At 32.7% G+C, this 18,922-nt stretch overlaps 1 protein-coding gene across 5 annotated transcripts in view; it reads left to right on the forward strand.

The window, feature by feature from the left end:
* The window catches only part of PCLO (piccolo presynaptic cytomatrix protein), a 409,272-nt gene that overhangs the window by 335,147 nt on the left and 55,203 nt on the right, over window positions 1–18,922 (forward strand). For 3 of the 5 annotated variants that reach the window (XM_037736537.1, XM_037736538.1, XM_037736541.1), the window contains 5 exons: window positions 3,380–3,473; window positions 4,690–4,761; window positions 6,843–7,023; window positions 8,600–8,794; window positions 10,002–10,184. In XM_037736537.1, the coding sequence (XP_037592465.1) occupies window positions 3,380–3,473; window positions 4,690–4,761; window positions 6,843–7,023; window positions 8,600–8,794; window positions 10,002–10,184 (725 nt within the window). The remainder of the gene's footprint in view (window positions 1–3,379; window positions 3,474–4,689; window positions 4,762–6,842; window positions 7,024–8,599; window positions 8,795–10,001; window positions 10,185–18,922) is intronic. The other 2 variants (XM_037736540.1, XM_017523093.2) reach the window with 2 other exon arrangements.

Here is an 18,922-nt window from a genome sequence, read left to right on the forward strand (position 1 = left end):
AATTAGGGATTTTTAGTTGATAGAGATGTACAATTCCTGATGCAGAGTTGGCACTGAATAATTTTTACTAGGTGTATAAGTGAAAAAAAAAGACTAGATGTTGATATGAGAAATTTGAATATCGGTTATTCCTATGTATGGAGTAAGAAAAGATAGTGACTGTTAAATCCCTTTGAAGATATTTCAATACTACTGCAGATTATTATATATTTTCAGACCTAGAATTTAAGTGAAACTTAAATTTTGGTATTCCCATCTTGTTAAACAAATTATATATTTTTTAGAACTTAAAAAAAAATAATTTTACTACTGTTAAATATATTATAAATCTTAATATAGTTCCCATAACCTCACTACATTCATAAATAAGTTCAAAACAAACAGAGATTAAAACTTATATTACCGTGTGTTTGTTTCCTGCATATATTCACCTATGAGAATAGCCATGATTCTAAAGGACCAATCCAAGTTTATTATTAATTTAAAAGTAGTCACTAATTTTATGTCACTATCAACTTAAAGTTATTAACTCTATGTATTAATTCTGTGTAGATACTTTTTTGTAGACACGTTCTTTCTGTCACCATCAAATTAAGTCAATTTCATGTCAACATCAAAAAAAAAAAAAAAGAATCCAAAACTAAATTTAAAGCAACGTCTTACTAAAAATTTTTGAATTTTTTATTATAAAATATTTTAAGTTTGCTAAAAATTATAGAAAATACCCTATATAGCAAGCATACTTGCTATCTGATTTTGTCAAATGTTAACATTTTGCTATATTTGTTTTAGATGTTTAAAAATAGAAGATCATATACTGAAACCCTCTGAAATAACTTCCCTGTCCATCAAAAAAAACTCACTAAATAGAATTTAGTGTTCATAGTTAACAAGTTTTATTTTATATTAATATATATGTATGTCATATATATGTGTATATATAATGTATAATATTATTTGACATGATTATATCTTTATACCATTATACCTTAATATATATATATATATATATATATATATATATATATTTTTTTTTTTTTTTTTTTTTTTTTTTTTTTTTTTTTTTTGAGACGGAGTTTCACTCTTGCTACCCAGACTGGAGTGCAATGGCATGATCTCGGCCCACCACAACCTCCGCCTCCTGGGTTCAGGCAATTCTCCTGCCTCAGCCTCCTGAGTAGCTGGGATTACAGGCACACACCACCATGCCCAGCTAATTTTTTGTATTTTTAGTAGAGACAGCTTTCACCATGTTGACCAGGATGGTCTGGATCTCTTGACCTCGTGATCCACCCGCCTCAGCCTCCCAAAGTGCTGGGATTACAGGCGTGAGCCACCGTGCCCGGCCTATACCTTACTATATTAAGTTTTTGATCAAAACTTTTTTCAAGATATAGCTGTCTTGATATATGGAGATTTTAAAAATTCGTTTACTTCATTTTCAGTGTCACTGTTTTATTGAAATGAATATATCACAATGTATTTATTCATCTTCTATTGGCTTACTATTGAAATAATGTTGTAATTAATGTTCTTGAACAAATTTCTTGTGCACAGTAGGAGAATTTCTCTATGGTAGAAGTGAAATTAGTAAAAATGGTGTGTGGATGTTTGGCTATATAAACATAAATTTCAATAGTTATTGACAAGTTTATCTAAAAAGTGTATGTAGAAACTTATATAAACTTGCTATCCACAGTCTATAAGAGTTCTTCTCTCTTTAAATCATTGTCTATACATTTCCCTAAAAATGTTTCTAATTTATCTTGAATGACAACTGTCAAATTCTGCTCTTAATTGTGTACATTCAAATAGGTTGAAGTGGGAGGAATGCTGCTATATTTCTTCAATTGGATTCAGTTCACAGTGGCTGACTTGTGAAGTGTTATGAAACACCAACTCAGTGCTTCTTAATCTTGGCTACACATTAGATTTACCTGGGAGCTTTCAAAAATCCTAATGTTCAAGCCTCATCTCAGACTAATTAAATCATACTTTTATTTGGGATGTAAGCAGGGGTAAGAGGGATGTGGGTGGAGGGTTGACTGACCCACCTCCCACCACCAGAACTCAGGTGATCCCATTATGCAATGCTGAGAATTACTTCCTTTGTATCTGACTGATAAGAAAATAAAATCAGTGAGACAAGGAAAGTACTTTCCTATAGGCCCATCTTTAAAAGTGAGTGGTGAGCTGGAGTTTAATTTCTCAACAGTTTCCTCTAGAATGTATAGGTAAATTAGTGGCAGGGGAAAAATTCTAGGCATCCAGGGTATGGCAATACTTCAGACCAGGAATGTAGCAAGAGTTAGTCTAGCTATAATTTGGAATAGAACTACAGATTACAAGGGTCAGGATCCAGCCCTTTTTAAGGATAGGCAGCTTGAGAAGTCCAGACACATGTCAAGACCCCCAGACACGTGTCAAGACCCCCAGACAAAGAGGTTGGTGTGCAGGACTCTAGTGCCCACCAGAGATGAAGTATTATTTAGAACATGAGACATAAGCTTAGGCAGAAAATTCAGAAAAAAAGCAATGAGAGTTAGAGAAAGACCTTGTCTGTGTGGGCACCATTTGGTAATAGCAGATAACAGTAATCTAATTTCAACCCCATCAGCTGGTTTGGTGCCAGCTATAGATGTTCTGCCAGACTTAATTAGGATAGGCTTTGAAAATAAGTTGTTTTTAAATGTGTAGTATATAAGCTTCTAACTGGTGCTCAGAGGAAATGGAAAGTCAAGGATTAATGCAAATGTCCCAAGTTGTAATAAATGAGGAAAGATTTTTATTTGGTTCATCAATTGTGAAATAACATATAGACATAAACTAAGAATTTATATTTAATTAAAATTGTTTTATAACTACATTAAATATACTGTACCAAGAGCGTTGGAATAGACTTTAAATATTAGATAACAAGTGTTTATGGAATGTCAGACACAGCAACAGCCATTCCTCATCCTTTTCTCAGTCACTACAATCATGACAATGTTTTCCTTTTGCTTTTCTGTAGGTACAAAACTGTAGGAAAGTTAAACACCGAATTATTGTTTATGGCCAATAACGTTGATGTTACCATTTAGTTCACATAATTATCTCCTACATTCAGGAAAGAGTAAGATTTCTGAAATTATAGTATACTTATAACACCTACAAGCATTTCTTTTAAAAAGTAATCATTAGGGCAAAGGAAACTACAAGCATCCAGTGTGTTTTTAAATTAGACTTAAACTAAGGTTTAAGACATGAGGATGATGAGATAATTATATAGTGATTCAAAATAAAATATGTTGAATAGTCTGCATGTCCTTTAGTTTAACCGTGAAGTCATCAATTAAGGTGAATAATCAAGATAACTCTCTCTTTTCTCCAAATTCAGTGCTGAGTACAAGAGAAGGACTAAATATGTTCAGAAAAGTCTTAATCCTGAGTGGAATCAAACAGTAATTTATAAAAGTATTTCCATGGAACAGGTATGTAAAGATTATTTCTAGGTGACAAAATTAGGCTAATATAAGTACAGTGATAACACAATTATTCAAAGATTGGGATCTATATACATTTTGCCAATCAAACAAAAAGAGTTAAATAAAATACACATAAGAAATGTAGCCAATGGAAAAAAAATGAGTGACATTTGAACATAGAGTGAAAGTAAATGTGCAGCACATTTTGACAAAACAACCAGACCATAAACAAACAAAATAAGAAAACTAGTGGAATATTTTCCATTAATTATTTCAGAATTTAAATTTTTTAATATTCTAAGCCACATTTATAAAATTTAAGAGGGAAATATATTTTCCAACTGGCTATCTTTTGACTTTCAAAAACAATACACAGAAAAGATAAGTTTCAATGCATAGAACTGTGTTACTCCACCAGAAAATATTTCAGGAACTCATCTGTTTGCTAAATTGAGGCCTCCTGAGAATCTGGCATTGTGGTACTAACCTCTACGAAGTAGGCAAAATGATGACTAGCATAAAAGATTTTCACCACAGATAAGTGACTATGGGCAAAATTGCATTAATGTGCTTCTGAAAATCTGCATTTTTATAACTTTGAGTAACAGACAATAACTGAAATTTATACGGTTGAATTCAGAGAGAAGACTACAAAGGCAGTTCCATATAAACCAATGTACAAGTGAACTGTCTTTCAAAATGAGGTTCTTTATTTGTCTTCTAGTAGATTAATTTGATGACAAAGTTGAAGCTGGATATAAATTATAATCTGGGCTCATGAATTTTAAATAAACTCACCTGCAGAAATAAGACAGTGCTACTATGTTTTTTGGAAATTGCTGAAACAACATCTAATCCAAATACTTCATGTAAATAATCCTAGACATTTTTACAATCTATGAATTTCTTATATTCAGAGTATTTAAAAATTCTGCTATTTTTAAAATGAGGTGGGGATAGAATAAAAAAGTTAGAATTAACATTTTGTTCACAAAATAATAATGTTCCATGTGATCAAACACTAGTTGAGACTGCAAAATCATTCAAATTTTATATACTATTTAATATATTTAAGCTACATAGTTTTTGGTAAAATTTTAAGTATTTTCACATAAATAGAAGGAGTTTAAGGAAGTAAAAATAAATATGTTTACTGTATGTGTGTAATGAAAATGTATGATGGAAAGATGAGGTTAATTAGGTTTTTATTTGAACTGTGTAGCTCAAGAAGAAAACACTGGAGGTGACAGTTTGGGATTATGATAGATTTTCATCCAACGACTTTCTTGGGGAGGTAAGCCTCTGACTTCCTTTCCCTTATTTGCTTCTATGGTAAACCACCAACTAAAGCGTGATGCAAAGCCTGTTTCTGAAGTTTATAAGACAGCCATTTTGAATAAAATCTTTTGGCAGATAGAATTTATTTCCTGATTTATTCTTCGAGTAGATTACTAGCAACTCAAAAATGATTTTCACGCTATCACTTGTACTTTATAATTAATTTCTAAGATGAAATATTTTTTCATTAGGAAAATATGTAATCATACTGTGAGTCCAAATGGGATTTGAAGTAACAAATTTATTATATTATAAAATGACCTGGACTTTTAAAACTGTGTTTTCAGGTGCCTTAATTGATTTGATGTTACATATCACATTGTTATTTATAATTAAGTATCCTGAGAAAAAACACTGAAAACATTTTAAGAAGCAAAACTACAAGTAGGAGAAAACAATAAAAATAACTTTTACATTAACATCAAGGAGTCAAAATAACCTAATTGTACACCTGTATCAGAATATCTCATATGCCCCATAAATATATACGTTTACTATGTACCTGTAAAAATTTTAAAATAAATAGCCTAATGAAATTGTTAGAGTGAACGGATCTTGTGAATTTTTAATCTATTTTATATATATACATTCTTTATAGATACATATATACGCACACATTGTTTATACCTAGGAACATAATATATATATATATATATATACACACACACACACACACACACACACACATATTGTTTATATATAGGAACATTATATATAATACATATGTACACATTTTGTATATATACATTATATATTATGCATTGTATATACACACATGTTTATACATAGGAACATAATAGAGATATATATACACATATTGTTTATATATAGGAACATTATATATAATACATATGTACACACTGTATATATACATTATATATTATGCATTGTATATATAAATATATATTATGCATTGCATATATACACTGTAGATGGGTATATGTGCAATGCATAATGTATACTATATATAATGTACATATACATTATATGTTATGTATCCTATACAATTGTATGTATCCAGATGTATATTTATACTGTATATAGTTTAAATAGTGTATATAATATATATACACATATACATTGTTTAGTGCTCTGCTTAGAGCAGAAGTTAGGGATGAATATTAAAAATCATCTCTAAAAAATCCAAAATCTACAAAATATGATATTCTTTTGATAGAGATGATATAAAACAGTCATGTAATCAAGGTGGTAATGAGGCCTTGTTTGGTTCTTAAGACTTTGCACCTCTCTTTTCACCAAAACCAGAGCACTTGCTCCTTGCCTTCCAGCTCCATCCAGGTCTAGCCATTTGGACTAATTCTGATCTTAGGCAGGAGTACTCTAGATTAGTATCTGACTTTATGTCTCATTTCAAAAAAGTGACTTATTTAAGTCCTTCTAATTTATGATCTTGTGTTTACATGAGCCTAAAAATATATATCCATTAGTCTGGTCTTCATTTCTTTTTAGCTCATCAAATCTAAGATGTCAGCAACTGTAAAATGCACCAATGTACTAAGAAAAAAAATGTTGCCAATTAAACCGTGACAAAAATGTGTTAGTCATATCCCTATTTCAAATGCTAACTGAAGTGTGTTTTAAAATAGAAGAAATACATTCCTAATTGCAACTTACTCATTCTTTTTCATTTTGTCCCTTTTGTGACTAAAATCAAACATTTTTCAAGGTTGCTGGTCCAGTTTAAGATTAGAATGAATTCTTACAACAAAAAGAAGTTTTGTGTTATAAACAGATTGACTTGTGACCCTACCTTTTCACATCATATCCAAATAATTTAATAGTCAAAAATGTTATACAGTTCTGTTCAGGCAAACATTTATTAAGCATCTTGTATGCACAAGACATTGTTTCCAGTTTCATTGGTGAAGAAAAATGAGGAAGACAGAATCATCATCCTCAAAAGTTATACTGTATTTTTTGGTTTACAGTCTTGAATAAACCTTAGAAGATAGAAAAAGTAATGAATAAATTATACTTTAGCCCCTAAATTTCATTTATTTATTATACTTTTTTCAGGTATTGATTGATTTATCTAGCACATCTCACCTCGATAACACTCCAAGGTGGTATCCTCTCAAAGAACAGACTGAAAGCATTGATCATGGCAAGTCTCATTCCAGTCAGGGCAGCCAGCAGTCTCCAAAGCCATCTGTTATAAAAAGCAGAAGCCATGGTATCTTCCCTGACCCATCAAAGGGTAGGAAATATGTTTTAAGTAGAAAACGCTTTGTGTCTCTTTGTTCAGTCTGTATCTTCTTAGTGTGAATGTTTGTATATTTAATATATATTAACAAATTAGACACTACTGGAAAATACTTAATATAACTATAATGTCATGCAAAGAGTGATGGATATGGAATTAGGAGAAATGGGCTTTAGTCTCAGATCATCATGCATGCTTAGGTGTATGATTTTATAATCGTCACTTCTCTAACTGTTCATTTTTCAACATATAAAATGGAGGAGTTTGGACTATATGAGCTATTTGGTCTATTCCACCTCAAAATCTATGATAACATGATTTCAGAAAATGCATTTGGGCATTTCATAAAGATAATATAAAAATTCCTACCAGTTCATTAACTAGACATAATTATTATTGTCATTAACGTATAATCCTTCTAATAGTTTGAATCTCTGGTTGCCCATAAATATTGTTTTACCCCATAAATATAATTTTTATGCTACTTATTATTCATCCTACAAAGAATATTTTCCCCTGTCATCAAAACAGTTGGCGTGCTGAAATTTTCTTAAGTCTTTCCTAACTGCTGGACTCTAGCTAATTTTTTAACAATTGTTATTATTGTTTTAACAGTGCCATACATTGGGTATGGCAATATGCAAATATGTACAGCACTCTCATTCAAATGAGCTTTTCCTCTGACAGGCTCATTACCAACTGTCCTACAACACAACATTAATCCTCATCATAAACTGAGTTACTGCCTCTGTGGGATTAACGTGGTACCTTACCTAGATATACTTAACTATTTATAAGTATTAAATATAATTTTTATATTGGACTTGAATATTACTTCCTTGTCACGTTTTCTAGGAAAGTGCGTCAAATTGAAAAGTGGTTCTTTGTACATGAGATTCTCCAAATCATAAATGCAAGTGTTCTAGGAGATGAGAAAGTGAGTCCATGTCCAGTAGGCCACTGAGTTGATATCATAAACCACTGCCTATGAGTGCTATAGATTATTTATGAATGAGTTTTATATATCATTTATGGATTCCATTTAGCCATCTCAACTCTGTGTTGCTTAACATTCTGCAAGATCATTAATATAAAGATCTCCCTCTCCCTATGACTGCCTAGGAAATATGTGATCTCTACAATGGTTTGAGGAATTATTCTATAATCTCCACATTTAATATGTCCTAGTGACTCACATCCTTCACTCTGTTTTTGCTTAAAACTCCTCCTGTGGAAGTATAAGCCTACTGTCTCCTATCTGACCTCTACTGGAATTAGGAGAGGTCCTTGGTGTAACTAGAAGTTAATATGTATTACCAGAAGCTAGTTAGAATGTATGTCTCTTTTCAAAGTTATCTCTCCTCATTACTATCATGCTTTTGCCTTTCCTCCCCCAAATTGTTTCCCAGATGTTTAATCACAGTTCTGTATGGTGACCACTTGCATAAATGAGCCATATAAGACACAAAATTAACATAAATTTTAGACAGTTTCAGATTATGTGTAGACCAAGCTTGACAGGAGGAATGCTGAAACAACTTTAACTCATGTTTTACCCTTTTGTGACCAGACATGCAGGTTCCCACCATTGAGAAATCCCATAGTAGTCCTGGTAGCTCAAAATCATCATCAGAAGGCCATCTCCGTTCTCATGGACCTTCTCGCAGTCAAAGCAAAACCAGTGTCACTCAGACCCACCTGGAAGATGCAGGGGCTGCCATAGCTGCTGCCGAAGCCGCCGTGCAACAACTCCGCATTCAACCAAGTAAAAGACGCAAATAAATTCCTCAGCATGGCAGCTTAATGTTCATCTGTTGCCTTTCTTTCCTGCTGTCCTTTCCTGTTTGCTTTCAGTTTTCGACATCCTCTGCTCACTCTGTTCTCTGTCCCTTTGTCTGTGTAAGAACAATATCAAAACATAAATATGCTCTTTCTTATTTAGATTTTTTTCGTTTACATAGACTGAAATAAAACTGGCTGTTTCTCCTTTGTTTCTACCATCCATCCAACCTGGCTCATAGTATTTGGTACAGTGTCTGTGATGTTTGGAGGCAAAGCAATGTTGTGTCCTTTTTGTTTGTGCTTAAATATCCTTTAGAATACAGAAATTATAAGCACAAGTGGCTGCCAATTTTCCAGGCCTTATACCAAAAAAAAAAAAAAAAAAAGTGCACACATGTAAGTATTTAGAGCAGATTCGCAATTCGATTCTTGTATCTGAAAACACTCAAAAAGTCTAGGCAGAAGGTAATGCAACCAACAATCAACTTCTAGAACCTTGGAGGAAAAGCCATTTCAAGACAATGCTTTAGAACACTAATAAATTATACTTGTGAAATGTGGGCGTTTTCCATGTGCAAAAATTTGTAGTCTTCTGAAAAATCTGTAAAGAAAATCATATTTCTTATATTCTCAAAAAACTACATAGTCTTAATATATGTATAAGCATATGTGATAAGGCAATGCAGCCTCACTGAGGAGCACAATTCGGTCCATTCTGTTGGAGCACACTTTGTATGTGATGACAGATTTTACAGATTTTTTTTTTCTAACCACTGGAAATCAAGATATGCTATGTCTGGTAGCTATAAGTCAATCAAAGTGTAACAATTCACCTATCTTAACTGCTGTATTTTTATTTCATTTGTGAAAATTTAGTCAATTGATATAGTTATATAAAAGCTTAATAAGTGCAAATATTTGACAAATGTAGGTGCCCTGTTACTTCTAAAAGGCATTAGCCAGGCAATGGAGACAGATCGTTGTTCTCTCCATTTCCCTAGCCATCATTTCCAAAGAAACAGCCAGTTTTAACCCCCTCTAGTGCTGTGCATGTGGTGTCATTTTGGCATTTGAAAACACAACTTATTTAAATAGAGCAAAAGCGCACTTCTGTTTGCATGAATAACATTTAAGCTGGTTCCATCTGAGGATACATACTCTGGGTTTCCATTTCACCCACACTGCCACAGCAGCACATAAAAGCGGTCAGTCTAATCATGCCAGGAAGCAGCACAGACACAGCATAGCAGGAGTCCTCCCCATTCAAAGAACTCAGTCTGATAATCTGCCTCCACCAGCCAATGGCAACCAAGACCAAAGCCAGCTAGCCCTCAGGAAGGTGATGTCTGATGGACCAGTCAAGACAGAAGGAGGTGAGCAGAAAGGCCCTGTTCAAAGCACACAGCAAGAACATTCCCCAAATTTAAAGCTCTCATCTTTAATTTTTAGAGGTTGTCGGATAAAATATGTTTATCCACTTTTTAATGTGCTTTTGTGGGCATGGCATTTCAGGACTTCATCGTCACCATGTAAGTCCCAAGATCAGTCCCGTAATATATTGACTACAGTGATATTTGTATTTTTCTATGCACTGGGCATCTTTTGACTTTTGTTGGGAAATAGATTAACAATATTCATATTGCAGAATGGAATGCATGCTACTAACCTAACCTGTTCAAGCATGAGTATAAATATGTTTCATTGTGATAAAAGTTTAAATTGCTCACAGTCTAAGTTAGCCTACCAGTTGGAATGTGGATCAGTTTTTGTTGCATATTATTTCAAGTGTAACTTTTAAAAATTTAGTGGATTTTGAAATTCTTAGAGGAAAGTAAAGGAAAAACTGTTAATGCACTAATTTACCTTTACATGGTGAAAGTTCTCTCTTGATCCTACAAACAGACATTTTCCACTCGTGTTTCCATAGTTGTTAAGTGTATCAGATGTGTTGGGCATGTGAATCTCCAAGTGCCTGTGTAATAAATAAAGTATCTTTATTTCATTCATAAACTACTGGGTTCTGAGCCATTGTTATATGATGCAGCTTAAAATGAATGTGTCAGTTTTGTTTTCTCATTTGATTTCCTTACAGTAGATTCTAGTTACTGTTCCATTGCTAGTGACAGATGTAATGGTTGGACATTTGAGAGCAAGACAGGGTTCCATCTTGGAAACACTATAAGATAGAAAATTATTACAAAATAAAATCATCAGAGATTACATTAAAATGTAAATAAATAATTGGATTGGGCTACCATAGGCAACACTTCTATTTCTCTCTCCCACGTCTGATCTACTTTGCAGTCTCCTCAGGTTTCTGCTTAGAGGCAGGTAAATTCCAGGAGCTCTTGCTTTGGAAAAGTAACTAACCTTGATCTCATAGCTGTGGTTCAGAAAGGAAAGCAAATTTACATCCATCTGTAACCTGACCCCAACATTGGTAGAATTTTCCCCCAAGAGAGAGTGCCAGTGCCAGTGACAAGGAATGAAACTAGAGGTGATTATAAAATTATCTTCAAATGTAATGCAAAAACACTCACAAAAGTAATGTTTTTTAAAAAATGGGGTAGTAGTATTTGCCTCCTTAAGTACCTCTCAGCCCTAAAATATTTGATTTTATGATTCTACATTTGCCACAAAATTAAAATCAAGCCTTATATTTTCCTATTGCATTCTTTTTATTCTCATAAAATTAATATTTCATATGTCCTTCTCCCAATTAATTATATATGTGGTGGCAATGTAAGACGTATGTGGCAATACAGAGAGAAACCACTGAGGTATTTGTTAAATTAGGTAACTAAGAAAACAATCAGCTTAAACATTAGGATAATTTTGAATATGTGTTTATGAAGCCCAGTTTATAGATTATCACCAAAGCATGATTTCTTTTTTCTTGTTAGCCTTACTAAAACTTTTATTTTTAAAATTCCACCTCTCACCTTTTCTTTATCAAATAACTTCAGCTGATTTCTTCATGTAATTCATGTTCTTACTTGAAATACTGTCTTATAAATGTCACAGTAATTAAACACTTCCCTTATTTTACACCTTTTTAAAATTATTGTGACTTAACTGTTTCTATGTAACATTTTATATGATTTTCTTCCCAGACGTAGTCCTTAAAATTTATATTAAATTGTTTTTAATCCCTTTTTTAAAATAGTGTTCTAATAGATATTCTCAAACATTTAGTCTTGTGATTGAATTAGATGTCACTCTTCATTAAAACCATTATTGAAAGGAAAACTAGATAACATAGCATGCTTTCATGTTTAATTTTGTTCTAATAGGGGATAAATAAAAAGCCTTGTTTTCTATAATTTTTCTGCTACTATAAATGTACCAAGATAATTGATCCATGTATATTTCCAGACACTTCATAGGAAGCATAATATAGTGTTAAATTTATATAAAATGCAATGTAATTTGTTTAAAGTGTGGTGAGAAAAACTAGGCAGAGATACAAACATATAAAAAGAATCTGCATGTTCCTGTTTACTAACTGCAGAAGTGTTAATAATACTTGTAAGTGTTTGGATAGGTGTCCCATTTCAAACCTCACAATGGAGTTCCTATAATCCCATCTGCATTCTGAAAATAATACTCCGCATTTGAATAGTTCTTTATGTTGTACAGCGTGTCTGTCATTCGTTTCTCATATTATCACATTAAGTGGATAGGGTAGTCATTTCAATATTCTTATCCCTGTTTTTTTATGGGTGAGCAATCAGAGAATCAGAGGGGTAGACTGGCTGATCTAAGAACACACAGCTAGAAATGTTCAGAACTGACAAATGTAACATTGTCTTGTGACTTCAAGAGTTATAATTTTTGAATTTGCATTGTCTCCTTTAAAATCTAACTCTCATAGTTTTAAAAAGAACAGTCATTTACTTATTTATGACTTATCTCTCAAGTTCTTACAAATGAAGAGGTAGCTAGAAATGATGGCAGAATACAATTTATACTCTCTACCTTCATGGTCCTCCTTTCTAAAGGTTGTTTATTTAACTCAACAAAGGCAAATCTTCCCACTGGGCCAGCCCAGTGAGGCATTAGGCAGTGTTTGTGGCTCCCTTCGAAAAGGCTGTGCCTTCATCTGTAGGCATTTCTATCAAGAGGGACAAAGTTGTCCCTAAAGAGCTTTTCAAAGATTTTTTTTGTAAGCTTCTCAGCAGATTTCTGCTTGAACTAGCATAAAATATGGGTCAAACAAGAATTATGGAGTGAGCCAAAAGGAATTTTTTTCTTTCCCTCTGGGGTTTAGCTGCATGCTAAGAAACCTTATGGGAAAGATTAGACAGATTGTGCCAAACCATTCTGATGCCTACATAGCTCTCCGCAGTTAAAAACCTCTGGTGATGTTTTCGGTTGTCGTCGTCGTGGTCGTTTTTCCCATGCTGGTTAGTTTAGCTGAATGCAAATCTTGCCATTTCAGAATGTTATTTGTTTGTTTGGTTGTTTGAAAATTGTATCAAAACAAAAACAAATGGAAGCATTTCTAAAACCTTGAAGATTTATTTAGTTGAAATCCAATATATTAAATTTAAGTACAGTTTGAAAATCCTGAGCTATTTTTGTTTGATACTGTTTGAGTATGAGTTTAGAAATTGGTAATACAGGATGAGTAGAAACATCCCTCTACCCTGGTGAATAAAACAAGAGCTATTGGGACAGGTTGGAGAGATTAGGTGAGAAGATAAGTCATTAGATAAGTCATGCAAGGAAATATGATTCCGAGTTCCTTGATGTGGCCGAATTGTAGGAAAAAAACCTGAAGCTACTTCCACAGACCACAGCTGGAAACTCCACTTTCAATAAAGCTCATTTGCGGCACCTGTCAAAGAAGAGTTTCATATCCATGTGTTACCTTGGCGAACTCTTACTAAGCCATCACTCTGTGGGAGCTGCTGCCCTGGACAAGTGGTAGTGGGTGGATGGGTTCGGGAGCGGGTGGGTACTGGGAGTGGAGGGAATTGTTGGTTACAAATGATAGTAGATAATCAGCATCCTATTTTCTTTTGACCAGAAGCCGATGATCACTCTGGTCAGAAGGAATTTAGCCTTCCCTGTTTCTGTAAAGGACAGGCCCATAAGAAAAATAAAGGGAAAAAGTGTAAGAGAAACCATAATTTCATTTGGAGGTGACGTCTTCTTTAACAATGTATGTACAACATTAATAAAAACAAATTTTACTTTCCTCATTTCCATGTGTTTGTGCAAAAAATTTTTTAAAAACCTTGAGCAGTTTAAAAAGAAAATTCAAACTAAACATCCAACAAAATTTAAGATAATCAATTTGGACAATTTCAGCTTTCAGAATTCTATACCTATTTCCCTGGTGATGAGGATTTCATTTTGTTGCCTGTGAAAATCAAAGTGCTTTTCCAAAATTTTGGTTTTGAGAGATTCCACATTTTCTTGGGATGATTGATTATGCATTTTCAGATATTTCTATAGTCATTTAAATTTCTTGCTAGAAATACCTCTGCTATACATACAGAATCAGACAGTAAATGTGGAACTCTGATCATATCACACTATCTCTTGTTTATGGACCTTCACTCCTGAAGATGAATTTATGACCTACCATCAATGGGTACTTCTGTTCTTTTTCAGTAGTAGGCATGGATCTGCACCGAGCCATCCACATACTTTGGTCTGGTCCACAATGGGAATTTATATGTTCACTTTATCTGACATGAATAGTAAGACCAACTGGCAACTTGGCTTCAACATTGTTATGCCTTAGTCATATGATCTGGCTATGGGCCTAAATAATGAGGATGGGACTATTAATACATGATCTAAGAGAAAGGCCTAAATTTTAACATACCAAGGTTTGTTAAATATTATTTATTACATGTTTTTAACAATCATATCCATGAAGCCTAGTTTTTATAATGCAAATTATAATGCAAATTATTTTCATAAAGTTAGTTCAAATTACCACCAGGGAGCAGGACCTCTGGAAATAAGACAGGCAAGTAAATGCTGATGGGGGAGGGAAATGAGAATGCTGATGGAAACACAGTGGGGGGCAGTCAGGGTACAATAAGAGCATGGGGCAGGCAAGTTTCTCACTTGGATAGGATCATGGAACCAGGGAACTATTGCCCAAGGAGAGGCGCAGGAATGCCAAAGACACTGTTTGACTACTTAATAATAATCCCCAAATCCTGACATCTATCCATGAAATGCTTGATTATTTTTCCACTTCTCATCCACATGTATTACATACATTATGTAAACCATAATATTTCACTCATTCTCCATTGTGTAAGATGATCTGGGGGAAAAACGTGGGGTAAGATTAAGGAATCTCCATGTATACTGAAGGAGACTATGAAAATATTCTTTTTTATTTTTATTACTGTGCTGTACATGTTAATGTGTAATGAATCATTAAAAAGACACATGAATTCTCAAATGAAACCAAATTATATTAGAAGTATAAAATTTTGATTGGGATGTTGAGTTTGGTAGATGTGTGAATAGGAATGATATAACCATCATTTAATTTAATGTGTTTTAGATACTGAAAAATACAATTAATTTATACTTTGAACAGATTAATCAAAATAATATTAAGTTGGTGCAAAAAGTAATTGTGTTTTTTATCATTGAAAGTAATAGCAAAACCCCCAATCACTTTTGCATCAACTCAATATCATAAATCAAGGCAGATAAATTTTTCAGAAGAAATGTTTGGTAAAAGTTAGGATCACAGGCTTCTATTTTTAAATGTAGAAGATAGTGAAATACAATCTCTACCATATTGTTCTTAAAAAGAACATAGCAAAATTCACTTCTCTTCACTAAAATATTTCAAATTCAAAACCGTGTATTTCAAGTTCTATAGATCACACTGTATTTTTATCTGATTCTTTTTATAAAAAGAACTTGGAATATAGAGAAATATAGAAAAAGTATTTTTACAACTACCCAATTCACATATCTTTCTATATAGATCTATTATGTAGTTTTTGTTTTAAAGCATTCTTATTGCCAATGGCATTTAATAAAGTCAATAACTATTTAATCACCATTTTGCTTCCTTCCAACTATTAATGTACAAAAATATTAAAGAGACTTTATGTACAGAAAAACTCTTTAGGGAAGAATTTGCATTATTTTATGCCTGCCAATTATCATTATTTACTCTAGGTTTCTGTGCACTATAAAATAGTATTTTCTTGTTTTGTTTTGTTTTTAACCAAAGATAAAAAAAACAAGCAAGTTTTTGTGATCCAATATATTTTTAATTCATGCCGTATATTTCTAGAGTTGTGAAGTTCTGAATGAAACAAGTTTTTAAGAAGCTTAGAGACCAGTAATATGAATACCAATATCAATAACAAATCTGGTCAGAAAAGCTGACAACTCGATATTTTTCAGTACAGACAGAACGCAAAATTTAAATAGCATAATAAAATGGTATTGACGTATGTAATTGTTTAAAATGACTGTCAAAGAAACTGATGCTAATCAGTTTCTTCTCATTTTTCACAGTACTTCATTTCCATTACTGTGGGTCTTGACCAGTAATTCTCAGTGTGTCCACTGATTCCTGATGGGGGACGAGGGGTGTCCCAGACACCCTTTTAGGGTTCTTCAAGGTCAAAATATTCTTACGATTAACATGTTATTTGCCTTTTCACTCTCATTTTTTTCTCAAGTGTACAGTGAAGTTTCCCAGCAGCTACATAAGGTGTCATGATGTCATTGCTTTGATGACTAATGGAATATGTGCTTGTTGATTTTTTGTTTTAATGTTTTATTTATTTTGAATATGATAAATATCAGTAGATATAACCTACATAAAACAAAGTTCGTTGGATTATTTAAAAAGTTCTAAGATAAGACCAAAATATTTAAGCTGGTTGTCCTGCTTAAATATTTAAGTATATTAGGTTACAATTTATAACTTATTATAAATTAAATTATTTAAATATATTTAAGCTTAAAAATATTTAAGAGCCACTGACTTATACACAATCATAATTTTTACAATAGTCAAAGACTGATTAAGGGATTCTTCCAAAACATGTTTATCATATTTGTCTGTAAATTTTCTATATCTTTTATATCCTCCTATTTCAGAACCCCTTCTTTCTTTTCTCATTTGATTTTAATTTATAATTATTAAGATTGACAAATGACATTTTAAATTTATATAGCAATTTTTTTGTTTTATTGGGAATGATATAGATTAAATTACGTTTCTGTGTCTATAATTATTACTTTTTCCTTTTGAAATTTGTCTGGTAAGTTGCCTATCAGCTTTAATCAACCTGCTTCCAAGCTAAACTAGAGTGACAGAAGTATTATAAAGGTAGAATAAAACTTTTTGTCCTTATTGTGAAGTTAACATTTATAGAAAAACAGTTGTTTATGAATTATCAACTGATTTTTCTTCCATTATCTACATTACTGATCCTATATAGCAGATATTAATTGTATTGACATAGCAATAGAAAAACTGAAGATTCAAATTTGAGGAAAAATGGAAAGTTTCTTACCGAATACTTGATCCTTAATTTCAAATACATAATTTGGTGAGTTTCAAAATATTTAATGCTAGAAGGATATTTGCAAATATGTGTTTATCATTTATGAAAAGTATTATCTGAATCACTTATTAGGTCATTTTTATATACATTTGCTGATATTATTTTTAGTGCAAATTGTATCACAGAACCTCTTCAAGGTGTTGGTGATGCTACAGCAAACAAAATAGACAAAAATTACTGTCCTTATGAATCTCTCATGCTAGTAATATTTATTGAATTTAAAGGTATATGGAAAAAATTATAATGAGTAAGAAAAGTGTGCGTTTTGTCTGTCTTCAACTGAGATGGAAAAAGAAAAATGTAATCGGCCGGGTGCGGTGGCTCACGCCTGTAATCCCAGCACTTTGGGAGGCCAAGGCGGGTGGATCACGAGGTCAAGAGATTGAGATCATCCTGTCCAACATGGTGAAACCCCGTCTCTACTGAAAACACAAAAATTAGCTGGGTGTGGTGGTGCACACCTGTAATCCCAGTCACTCAGGAGGCTGAGGCAGGAGAATCACTTGAACCCGAGAGGCAGAGGTTACAGTGAACCAAGATCAGCCACTTCACTCCAGCCTGGTAACAAAGAAAAACTCTGTCTAGAAAAAAAAAATGCAATCAGTCATCAATTTACATTTATGTGCAACCAAACATCATCATGTTTAAAAATATCTGGAAAATAGAATTAATTATAATTTATTTGTTCTGCCTCTGGTTCTCTCATAATCTGTACAGTCCACTGCAATGTAGCCATCTATAGGTAAACCGAAAGTATTTTTTAAGGATCTATTTGGAGAAAGATTACTGATATTAACTAGAGAGGTTGGGTCTCATGAAACCAGACATGCGTTTATCAAATAATTGTCCAAACCTCCTCTTTACTTCATGGCCATTGACCAAATTGGAATAATATGAAAATGAACTGGAAAAGTGCTCAACCTTTTGCATTTGGGCAGAATTTAATGAATTTTCAAAATGTTCGGATTCCATTTAAGGACAGCATTCCTGTTATCTAAGCGGTCGTGATGTAAGTTCTCACAGTTTCAGGATTATGTAAGAACGCTTTTCAAAGTGACTATTTTTAGAATGACTTTTTACTCAAACAAACCTGCATGTTTTACAGTAGTCTTTATCTCTGCTTGGCTTTTTAATTCTCCAGTTGTCAGCTGGAAATACCTGTCTGACAGCCTAATGCAAGTGTAGTGCAAGCAAACAGCAAGAGAGAAAATGCTTCTGTTTCAAAAGAGAATAAAAGGAAAATTTAAAACATTAAAGTTGCCCATGAAAAATTGATGTAGCTAAAAACTGAATGTTTTTTCTTTCACATATGATCTCCCATGCTATTAATTGTTGAAAGATAAAGATCATTATTGTATTTGCATTTTTTAGCACCAAACCAGAATTTGGCAGTGGATACATTCTTTGTTCATTCTATTTATTTGAACATAGTTGGAATTACAGCCTAAACTTATTTAAGACAAAATGAATTTACTTTCTTAACTTTCATATATGGTAATGTCTTAGTCAAACTTTCTTTCATTATTTACTATAAA

Source organism: Cebus imitator, unplaced genomic scaffold (assembly GCF_001604975.1).
Source record: "Cebus imitator isolate Cc_AM_T3 unplaced genomic scaffold, Cebus_imitator-1.0 Scaffold26, whole genome shotgun sequence".
Classification (NCBI taxonomy): Eukaryota; Metazoa; Chordata; class Mammalia; order Primates; family Cebidae; genus Cebus; species Cebus imitator.